The following is a 12,043-nucleotide window of genomic DNA, read 5'->3' on the forward strand; positions in this document are numbered from 1 at the left end:
ACGCAAATGCTTTGCCTAGCGAGTTGGCTGTTTCCAGTCTGCAGCACATGCAGTCCAGTGCGCAGTGCAAGGATGGTGGAAGAGAACATCTTCTTGACAAAGGTATCCAGCCTCTTGGGTTTCCAACTCAGTGGTGTGGAAGGTCCTGTGCACAGGTGCCTCTGGGCAAGGCCTGTCACAGGCCCCAAGAAAGACATCAGTGGTGACTTCATTACAAGGGAGAAGGAGTTCTGAGGGGGCAATTCCCAGATGGAACACCTCTGTCAAGACATTCGTTTTGACTGCCATTGAGGGTAGCTGAATGTCCAAGACCTCAACCACCCTCCTCACCACCATAGCGAATGCGAATGAGAACCCTTCCTCCATAGCTACACTAGGAGGAGAGGCGAGGCCAGTGCCTGGTAAGGTGTCCAGATCAACGGCAGCTAGTCGTTCCTCATATCAATTATCATCGGAATCTTCGAGGGGGTTGCAGGTATAAGGAACCTCAGATCCTCCACAATAATACTCCTCTCCAGGCCTGTCGAAAGAACAGGTGCCATGGGCTCCGACTCCTAAGGTAGAGTTTCGACCCGGCGAAGGATTAGGCACTGGACGGAATTTTCCCTCTCCATACTGGAATCTGCTATGATGGTGCCAAAAATTATGTCGCAGGAACGGGCTCTGTGGAAGTTTGCGGTCTCATGTTTGAAGTCGATCCGGATCCAGCACCGTATAGAGGGGACCCAAATGGCACAGAGGAACTACCCACTAGCAGAAATCCAGAGGGGAGCCCGCCGAACCCCTGGGGCCCAGAGGTACTCCAGTGGGGTCGGCAAGCCTCAAAATAAGGTGCATTACCTTGTAGAACTCATGCAGTTGGGAGGGGGGTCGCTCCAGCTCCAGGAAACTCCCGGAGGCATGGAGAGGTCTTAGAGGCAGAGTAGGTGTGAGAGCAGGGCTTCGAGTGAAGTAATTCCTGCACTTCATCTAAGGATTTTGACCGGCACAGTGAAGTCGAAGAGCGTTTTGAGTTCGACTTCTTTCCGGACTTATCAGACAAATGCAGGCGTGATAATTAGTGCCTGAAATTAATTCGCGAACAGGCCGATACCTTCCCCGCAACCGGGACCTGGTGGTCATGAAGTCAACCAGTGTCCGGCGACAAGGAGCTTCATGAAGCGCTCCCTCAGCACCTTGGGGTTCATAGCGTGACAGTCCAAAAATGTCTTGGAGTTGGGCTCCTGCTCCAAGCATCACAACCAAACCAGATGGGGGTCTGTCAAAGATATCGGTCTGTGAAAGGATCCAAGGGCTTAAACCCCACTGGTTTCTTGGGAGACATCCCTACACACAGAGATAAGTCTCGAAAAAAAAGAGCCTTGAAGAACAAGTTACTTACCTTCGATAACGCATTATCTGGTGGAGACTATGTAGCTGCAGATTCCTTACCTTTGAATTTCCCAGGCATCCGGCTGGATCTGGAAACTTTTGCTGAGCAATACCCCTTGCACGCGGTGTCGGGTGGCTCCATTTGGCTCTGCATGATGTCGTCGGCATCTGTAGCGTCGGTTATGACGTTACAGTGCCTATATAGGTGCCACCCAGGCGTGCGGACGTCAGTACTTTTCCTACTTTACACGCCAAAAGCGCAGACCCACAAAGTAACTGACATAGACATGTGCAAAATTAATTCAAGTTACTGTGCGCTATCTGGAGCCTTGATAAGTTCCATCGCCATAGCGCATTTGTTTGGCGTTCGCAGGGTGTCCTTCTTCCACGTTCCCCTTTCTGGGAAGGCGAACGTGGAAGAAGGACACCCTGCGAACGCCAAACAAATGCGCTATGGCGATGGAACTTATCAAGGCTCCAGATAGGTCAAAACAGTAACTTGAATATCGACACATGAATGGATTATCTACATAGAATTTATATTGACAACTCTTTGGTGCACAAAGCAAAAGGCTTAAAGGACGAAGGTAAGTAACTTGTTCATCTGATAGAGGCTTCTAGCTGCAGATTCCCTACCTTTGAATCACATACCCGAGCCATACCATCCTGGCCGTGGGTTGCGGACTCACATCCTAAGCTAAGAAGTCTTTCAGGACTGAACGGGTAAAATGTCCGTCCCTTTGCACTTGACCATCAAGGCAGTAATGTTTTACGAACGTGTGCAAAGAAGCCCAAGTCACTGCCTGACAGATGTCTTGGACTGGGACACCCTGAGCCAAGGCAGTATTTCGCAGCCATTCCCCTGGATGAATGGGCCCTTACTCCCTCAGGGTGCTGCTTCTTTGCCATGACATAACAAATTTTGATGCAGAGAGCGACCCAGCGAGATATGGTCCTTTTCTGCACTGCCCTTCCCTTCTTTGTTCCCACATACCCCACAAAGAGTTAGTCGTCCACCCGGAACTCTTTAGTGCAGTCAAGGTAGAACGACAACGCTCTTTTTGGGTCCAGACAGTGGAGACGCTCCTCCTACTTAGAGAGAAGTGGGAGGGTAAAGATGGTGGGCAAAGTGATGGACTGACCCAGATGGAAAGGGGTCACAACCTTTGGCAAAAAAGATGCCTTGCTGCGAAGCACCACCTTGTCAGGAAAGGACACAAGATAAGGAGGCAGAAACGTAACCCTTGAGAGCTCCCAAGGCAGGCTCCTGCTGGCAAGGTTTAGAATGACTAAAAGGATAGTAGAAATACAAGCAGAAAGAGGGTCAATGGCCCTTTCTGTACAGTATAATACAAATTTCTGCCAACGACAGGCGTATACTGTTTTAGTTGAGGGCCGCCTGGCCGTCAGAATAACATTACAGACTTCAGGAGGAAGATCAAAAGCTATCAACTGTTGCCACTCAATCTCCAGGCATGGAGGTGCAGAGTTGACAGGTTAGGATGGAGAACTTTCCACTGCTTCTGCGACAGAAGATTCTACCGGAAGATCGATGCTCATTCTCAGACCCTCTGGATACCAGACTCTCCTTGCCCAGTCCGGAGCTACAAGAATGACTTGGGCCTGGTTGCTCCTGATCTTCTTCAGGACCCTCGGTAGGAGTGGTATGGGCGGACAACAGGCCTGAGCTCCACTTGCAACGAAAAGAGTGGCCAAGCGATATAGTATCTACAGAGCCAGCTTCGTAGACCACAGTTTCTCGCTTGTATCGTACTCCGACAATACACACAAATCATAATTTCAATTTCCTCCATGTGAGAAAGAGCCCTCTTTCTTGCATGGTATGCCCCCAATTTTTGCTGAATTGTTAATGTGCTCTGACTGAGTGTGCCCCAGGCTCCTGCCAATCAGGTACCCAGGGCCTGTGTTCCTGCCCTAAAACTGCGTTGAAGCCTAAACCCAATTGGCATCTCTGGCCATATGTCAGCCCTTGGTAAATGGTACCATAGGTACCCAGGGTCCTGTGACCAGAAAAGGCCTTTAAGGGCTGCAGCACTTATTGTGCCACCCTTAGAGGCCCTGCACCCTGACACTCACACTCTACCTTTACAGGCTGTGTGTCTTGGTGCAGAATAAAGGGAAGAGTTGACATCGCACACATCCCTGTGTGCCATGCCCACAAACCACTGCCCTGGCACACATCAGTCACCCCTCTAGCTGGGTGCCCTATGCGAGTGGTGAGGGTACAGGTGCATGAGCCCTGTACCCCTTCAGTACCCAGGTCCATTCCTGGTCACTGTAAGTGCAGTGCTGCCATTAAGAGTATATGGTGCTGGGAGTTTGTCATTACGAACGCCACAGCACCATAATGGCTACACTGTAGACTGGGAAGTCTGGTATCAAACTTCTCAGCACATTAAACCCACACTGATGCCAGTGTAGGATTTAATGTAAAATGCACTACAGAGGGCATCTTATAGATACCCCCTGAAACTCGACCAACCTCCAGTGACCTGACTGAGTGGCTCCCTAGGCTGCCACCACCAGACATGTTTCTGGACCACTGGGCAGAGAGCTTGCTGCTCTCGAAGCCTAAAACAAAGCACATCCTGGGACGAGGTGCCAAGCCTCCTCCCCCAGGATGGGCAGGGTTCACGAAGGAGAGGCTTCAAAGGCATGCCGCCTTTGTGAGCCTCTCCAGACAATTTGCTGCTTTCAGCAACTGGTCCCCACTGGTTCTACTCCCACTTTGGGTGGGAGAACCAGCGGGAAAAACAAGTGAGGAAGAAAGGTGTGCCCACCTCTGCCAGTTCCACCTGGCGAGGTGAAGCACAACCTCGAGTACCCGCCATCTTGAGGATGGGGGAACCCAGCCAACCAGGGACAGGCTCCTGCCCCCTCCCACTGGAGAGTGGCAGAATAGGGGGTGTACCCACTCCAGGGAAGGGACCCATTGGTCCCTTCCCTTTACCTACCTGCAATGCCCCTAAATTTAGTATTTAGGGGCACCCTGAACCTTCCTTCCTCAGATCCAGCAACCACAAGAAAAGGAAGAGAAGGACGAGAATCCATGCAGAGCTAACAAGAGGACGACGCCCACTGACTTGGCACCAGCCCTACAGACATGTCTCCCCTTGAACATGCTCCTGCAAAACCCCGGCGTGTCCAGCAGCCAGCAACCTCAAAAACCTAGGCGGACCTGCCCGCATTCACTTTCCAGGCTGTTTCTCCTATGAACACCGGACGTGTTTGAACTGCAGCTTCTGGTGCCGGCCAGGAACCGCAAATTTCAGCGGAGGTTGGAAGGGACCAGGGTTCCTGGCGCTGGACGCAGTCCAGGAATGGAAGAGCGTAAACGGCTTTGCCTTTAGTGCGCCTCTGGTGCAGGTCCCTGATGTCTCTGAGTGAAGGAGGAGCCGATTCTGCTTGGCGCCAACCTCTTCCGCCAGCTTCTAAAGAATGGATGCCTCAGATTCATCTGATGTCTGCATCAATCAAAAGGTCCCCTTGGTATCGACTTGGAGCCCGGTTTCAGAGACGAGTTTGATGTTGATTTTGGCTTTGACTCAGTGTGGTCAGCGCCCTAAGCTCAAGGGGGAATCGGCAGCTCTTGCAGCTTGATGTCCTTAATAGGAGGCCTGCTCAGCTGAATAGCCTTTTCCTGATGCCAGCTAGAGCTTGATGGAGGTGATGGAGCAGTGGACGGTTGCTTCTTTCTCCCCTGCTCGGGGCTCAACACCCAACTAATCTTAAATCTGACATACTTTGTTGACGATTTTTTCATGTGGCTACTAAAAAATAAAGTGAAGGACGGTGAGCATGATCCTCATCACAGAATGTTTAGTTAAATCTTTACTTTGCAGATTTGTTTTTCGATTTGCCTGCGTACTTCTGTAATTTAGTGTGAATTCCATGAAAGTCGTTAATTTGCTCCACATGTACAAGATAGCCCAATAGAAGAACATTTCCAACATCCAGAGCCAAGGCTTGACGACAGGGTATACCCTCTACTAAAAACACTTCAGGTCTTTAACCACAAAGCATCTCAACAATTCTCTCCCAACATAAATAAAACATTAACTTTTAAAAGTCCTACATGCTTCATATTGATTCAATAATCAAGTGTAACTAGTGTGCTTCTTTCAAATTCATTGATTTTACTTTCTATGTAGTTTCACAATAGACATGTTAATTTGTGTTTGATGAACTTGATATTCTCGATGGTTTTGTCTTAGACTCATTGGTGTTAGAGAAGTCGGGATGACTTTTTTCTGTACGGTTTTGGAATAGACAGGTTTCATTTCTGGCCAGTACTCCTGAAGAGAGCTTGTAAATTAAGCAATTACTTCAAAAACACATACAGCGCTCTACAAAAAAGTTCTCTTGTCTACAATGTACCATGGGAGCACCCAATACTCAAAAGACATGTATCAAGTTTACCATCTATGGTCTTTGAAGCATCCTTTATAATGATCCATTCTCCAGGCTGAAGCAAGGATTGCCCATAGAACATGTCAGAGTCAGCACTTGTGTTTGAAAATGCAGAGCTAGTTGATGGAGTGAGGTCTTCGAGCTTGAAGAAGTCTAGACCAGTGGTGATGCCTCCAAAGAACCGGCAACCACCAAGGCACCCACATTTGTTTTTGCTTCTCTTGTTCTTCACAGCATCGTCTGGCCACAGAAACCAAAGCCTAAAATATAAAAAGAGAGTACTTACAAAAAGGTACCATGGACAAATAAGAACACAACACATCTTTTTAATTTTGCTATTATATGGAGAGGGAGCAGCATACATTTTTGCCTCTTGCTGACATTAAATGTATTCTGCTTCATATAGGATAAGTGCACTTAAAGGAGAACTAGAGAACAGCTGGATTAACTATCACTGTTTAGTGATTACTCCTTGTATTTCAAATGGAATTTTGAGCTTGCAATCTACATTACAAAATGGAGACAGACACATATGGTCATGTTACTCACTGACGTTTTACAAGACTACTTTTTCTTTTTTCAATGTATGAGCGAATATTTTAAAGAATGTTCTCTAAATTTTAAGTCCAACAGCTCAATTTCGATAGATTGTAGAGTGATAGCATTTGTGAGGTCTTACTAAGGCCTCCCACTGAGAGCTGCTGTAATCTCAATTTTAACAAAACAGGCAATGCCTAAAAGATGAGGAATGCATTACTGGACCTTCTCTTGTTATTTTCACAGAACGACTCCAGTGAGAGTCCTGGTCCTTTCACTGAAGACAACAAGCCTGCTCCTCACTCTGAGAAACTCCTACTTCTCACTCCGACAAACGTCCTCTGCACTAAAAGGACTACCTTAGACTAGGAATCATTAACGTTATAGACCTCAAGTCTTAGAATTTCATAGGCAGCCATCGCATCTCGGGCTGTCAAAATCGACATCTAAACACATATAAAGTAGTGATGAATATCCAATTTAGACATCACCCCTGTCACATGCTAAAGCCCCTAAACCATAAAGAGACACGACTATTAAGTTAACAAACCACAAGATAAAAATCAATTAAATGAAAACTTGCAGTTGGAAAAGTTAAGCATCTTATATGCATGTTCTCTTGAGTCCTAATGGACAAGTTACTTACCTTCGGTAACGCTTTTTCTGGTGGATACAGTATCTGCCTGTGGATTCCTCACCTTATGAATATCCGCTGCGCCAGCATTACACAGAAACTTTTTTCCTAGCTCTGCACGCCGACGAAGACATCACAATACCACGACTCCGCATGACGTCACTGGCGCCATAAGAGAGCCTTGTTGGCGTGGTGATGTCAGTTCCACCCATTTTTTCCGTGCCTCCAAGGTGAAAGGGTGAAACGACAACATATTCAAAGTATACACAGTACACAATATTCAATACCCACACATAGTGTAAAATCAAAAGAAAAGCCAAAGAGCAACAGCATTTCCTATAATCACACAATGCAAAATGATACATCAATATCAAACAATCATGTTAAACAAAAACACCTTAAGGTATATAAGGGTGGACATCGGGGAGGAGGGTGGATTAGTGAGGATTCCACAGGCAGATACTGTATCCACCAGAAAAAGCTTTCCGAAGGTAAGTAACTTGTTCTTCTGATGGATACATCCGCCTGTGAATTCCTCATTTTATTAATAGATTCCCACAGCAGTCCTACTCCCGGAGGAGGGTGTCCGCCCTTCCATAACAAAAACTCCTGTAGGACAAAACGCGCAAAGTGTCCCTCCCTCCTCACTCCGGAATCCAGGCGATAATGCTTTGCGAACGTGTGGAGGGAGGCCCAAGTCGCTGCTTTACAAATGTCCACTACAGGTACACCTCTGGCCAAAGCAGAAGTTGATGACTTGGCTTTGGTCAAATGAGCCCTAATACCATCAGGAGGCGCCTTACGACAGGGTGTAGCAGATCTTGATGCACAAGATGATCCACCTGGATAGAGTGCGCTTGTGCACAGCCTTGCCCTTCATGCGTCCAACGCAGTCCACAAAGAGCTGATCGTCCACTCGCAAGTCCTTGGTTCTGTCCAAATAAAAGCTCACAGTTCTTTTAGGATTCAGGAGGTGAAGTCTCTCCTCCTCCTTTGAAAGGTGAGGGGGAGGATATAATACATGAAGAGTAATGGATTGCCCTAGATGGAAGGGAGTAACCACCTTAGGCAGAAAAGCAGCCCTGGTCCTTTCAGCATGTATGATTAAAAACAGGGGTTTTGAACTGAGAGCCTGAAGCTCACTCACCCTCCTTGCTGAGGTAATAGCCACAAGAAAGACCGTCTTTAAAGACAAAAACCTCAAAGGACAACTATGTAAGGGTTCAAACAAGGAAGCCATCAAGAAAGTATTTTATGTTTTTGTTATTTTTATTTATTGAGATTTTTGAACATATTACAGACCTTTATAATTCTTTGGTACAAGTGTTTTTGTTGAAAAAAGATATCGCATGTGCATTAACAAGATATCTGTTTACCAATAACGCCATCAAGAAAGTTAAAACAAGATTGAAATCCCATTGAGGCATCACAAAATGAGTAGGTCGAAACCTATTAGTGAGGCCTTTAATAAACCTCAAAACAATGGGAGATTTAAATAAAGACCGCTGATCCGGCAAACAAAGAAAAGCCGAAAGAGCCGACAAATATCCCTTAACAGTGGTCAGAGCAAAACCCTGCTGAGCCAAGAAAAGTGAAAACTGAAGAACATTCGACAAGTGGGCCTTTAAAGGATCAAAGTATCTCTCTCCACACCATTTAACTAATCTTGACCATCTATAAGAGTAAATAGACTTAGTGGAGTGTCGCCTGGACGATAAGGAAACATCCACTACATCCGGTGGGAGAGAGAAGGAACTTTGGTTGCCCGGTTCAATCTCCAGGCATGAAGGTGCAAGCTCTGGAGGTGGGGGTGTAGAACCTGCCCTTGCGACTGCGAGAGGAGGTCTGCCCTGACAGGGAGACGGAGTGGCGGGTGCGATGAGAGGTGAAGTAGATCTGTGTACCACACACTTCTTGGCCAATCCGGGGAGATCAATATGACTTGGGCCCTGTCTTGGCGAATCTTCCTCAGAACCTGAAGAATCGAGGGTATGGGAGGAAATGTGCAAAGGAGCTGCGAACTCCAATTCAAATGAAACGCGTCCCCCAACGCCTCCTGCACCGGATACTGAAGACTGCAGAACAACGGGCAGTGAACGTTCTTGTGAATGGCAAACAGGAGTCACCCACATCTGAAAGATGTGATGATCCCCCCCTCCGGATGAAGCCTCCACTTGTGATCGGCCGAGTAATGCCGACTGAGACTGTCTGCATAAACATTTAGCACACTAGCCAGATGATTTTCAAACACACAAATCTGATGGTTATGTGCCCAGGACCAGAGTCGCAGAGACTCTCGACAGACGGTACGACCCTACACCTCCCTGCTTGTTGATGTACCACATCGAGGTAGTGTTGTCCGTCAGGACCTGAACCGACAGACTGCGAAAGGAAGGAAGGAAAGCCTTTAGTGCCAAACGTATCGCCTGCAATGCCAGAAGGTTGATGTGAAGCAACCTTTTCTTTGGAGAACAAAGACCTTTGACCTCCAGATCCTTCAGATGAGCACCCCACCCTTGAGTGGAGGCATCCCTCCAAGTCAGCTTCGCTGCAGCTTCTCTGGAGATCTTGACTGACTCCCTGAGATCTCCGTTGTGTTGATACCACTGCCTGCGGAGGCACCACTGAAGTGCCCTCATGTGCCAGCGCGCATGACTATCCAACAGAAAGCAAACAGACCGAGCAGTCGAAGGACCTTCAGGGCCGGAACAACCGCTCCATTGTGAAACAAAGGAATCATCTCCTGAATGTCGAGAATTCTTTGAGGAGGAGGAAAAGCTTGAGACACAGTAGTATCCAGTACTGCCCCTATGAACAGTTTGCACTGAGAGGGCACCAGAAGAGATTTTGACACTTTTATTGAAAAGCCCAAGTTGAACAACATATGAGTTTTTACATGCAGATGATAAAGCACCATTGCTGGCGACTCCGCTTTGAGCAGCCAGTCGTCCAGATAAGGGAACACTGGAATCCACGACCTTCTGAGATGAGCTGCCACCATTGCCATCACCTTTGTGAAGACTCGAGGTGCAGTAGTAAGACCAAATGGCAGGACTGCAAACTGGTGGTGCTGCGACCTCACCGTAAAACAGAGATACTTTCTGTGCGACATCAGGATGAGAATGTGAAAATACACATCCTGTACATCGATCAGTCCTATTGCTGCAGTGCCAAAAGAACCTGCGCAATGGTCAGCATCTTGAATTTATCCTGTCTGAGGTACAAATTCAAGATCCTGAGGTCCAGGATCAGACGTAACCTGCCATCCTTCTTGGGGACCAGGAAATACTGGCAGTAGCATCCCTGACCCCTCTCCTGCTCCGGGACCACCTCAATCGCACCTTTCTGTAAGAGCACAAGGACTTCCTTCTGAAGGAGAATTAAATGGTCCTCTGTACAAGAACCTTGGCAAAGAGGGTAAGGTGGAGGAAATTCCTAAAAGGGAAGGGTGTACCCATCCCCTACAAGGTTTAAAACCCAAAGGTCTGACGTGACCGATTTCCAACCCTGCAGAAAATGAGACAACTGACCTCCTACAGGGCCTACATGATCCAGGATGGGGGGGATATAGGGCTGCTTTCCTGCATTACCAGGGGAAGAAGGGGAGGTAGAAGAGGAGGAGGAGAGATTGCGGGTAGACCCACGTGGGTGACCCTTGGCTCTTCCTCTAAAGGACTTATAGAGCAGATTTTGCTGCTGCTGTTGCTGACGTTGTCGCAAGCCAGGAAAGGAAGACCTTCCAAACTCGCAATATTTTCTATATCCAAACCCTTTTGACTGGGTTTGCAGTCCCAAAGACTTCGCCATAGCTCTGCTGTCTTTAAACTTTTGAAGGGCAGAAGCCGCCTTCTCCCCGAAAAGCTTCGACCTATCAAAAGGCAAATCAACCAGAGTAGCTTGAACATTCAGGGAAACCAGAGGATTTAAGCAAGGCTTGCCTTCTGGTAGCAATGGAAGAACCCATAACTCTGACCACTGAATCTGCCGTATTCGGGCCAGATTGAATAATCTGTCTAGCAGCAGCCTGAGCATCTGTAAGAACCTCCATAAAATTTCGCCTCTCTTCATCAGGCAACTTGGGTGCCAATTGCTTTGCCGAGTCCATCAAGGCATAAATATAACGGCCCAACAAACAGACAACATTGGTAGATTTAAGAGCCATGCTTGAAGATGAAAAGACTTTCTTAGCTGACTGCTCCAGCTTTTTAGAGTCCCTGTCAGCAGGAGCCTGGAGAAAAGCACCTAAAGACTGCTTAGAGCAGGACGCCTGCACAACCAAACTTTCTGGAGAAGGATGAGATGACAGAAAGAGAGGATCTCTGGAGCAGTTCTATACCTTCTTGCCACCGACTTAAGACATAGCAGGAGAAGAGAGTGGTTTCCGACATACCTCTAGAATAGGTTCAGTCAAGGCTTCATTAAAAGGTAACAAAGGTTTAACTATTGATGAAGGTGAATATAGAACCTCAGTGAGCAAATTTGGCCTACACTAAGCAGTTGGTAACTAAGTCCAAAAGCTCCGCCGCCTTTCTTATTACATTATGGTATGGAGCTACCTCTTGAGGCGAAGAAGCCCTTGTGGAAGAAAGCTCCCACTCAGGAGAAGTGTCCAGCCCACTTGCGTCCTTTATGCCTTCAAAATAATCCCCGGATTCCTCTATTTCACCTTCTTCAACCTCCTGCCTTTGATACTGCTCTTCCTCAAGCAGTCTCTGCGCCTCTCTCCTCGATCGAATTCTAGGAATCGGCAGCACTACACGTGGCCCCAACATCTCTGGCGCCGGCGTCAAATGAGGTTCCGAAGGCGGAAACGGCGCCGCATGAGGCTGAGAGGAAGGTCCACCAGATGGCGCTGGGGACTCCATGAAGGCGTTGTCGGCATGAACGGCACAAAGGGTGCCTGGGCATAGTGCTGTGGCACACCCAAGTTTAAAGTCAGAGGACCCACGGGGGCCTGAAGGTGCTCCGGAGGGGAAGGCTGCCTTAGCAAAAGCTCCATACATAGCATTAAAAAAATGCGTAGGATCTGATCCTGGAGTTGGAAATTGTGGAAATGGATTCGACCCAGAA

At 47.7% G+C, this 12,043-nt stretch overlaps 1 protein-coding gene across 15 annotated transcripts in view; it reads right to left on the reverse strand.

Annotated features, from left to right (window-relative positions):
• The window catches only part of BLTP1 (bridge-like lipid transfer protein family member 1), a 1,831,302-nt gene that overhangs the window by 1,439,418 nt on the left and 379,841 nt on the right, over positions 1–12,043 (reverse strand). For all 15 annotated transcript variants that reach the window (XM_086962202.1, XM_086962209.1, XM_086962198.1 and 12 more), the window contains one exon: positions 5,812–6,062. In XM_086962202.1, coding sequence (XP_086818328.1) covers positions 5,812–6,062 — 251 coding nt within the window. The remainder of the gene's footprint in view (positions 1–5,811; positions 6,063–12,043) is intronic.

The sequence above is a fragment of the Lissotriton vulgaris genome, chromosome 3_1 (genome assembly GCF_964263255.1).
Source record: "Lissotriton vulgaris chromosome 3_1, aLisVul1.2, whole genome shotgun sequence".
Taxonomy (NCBI): Eukaryota; Metazoa; Chordata; class Amphibia; order Caudata; family Salamandridae; genus Lissotriton; species Lissotriton vulgaris.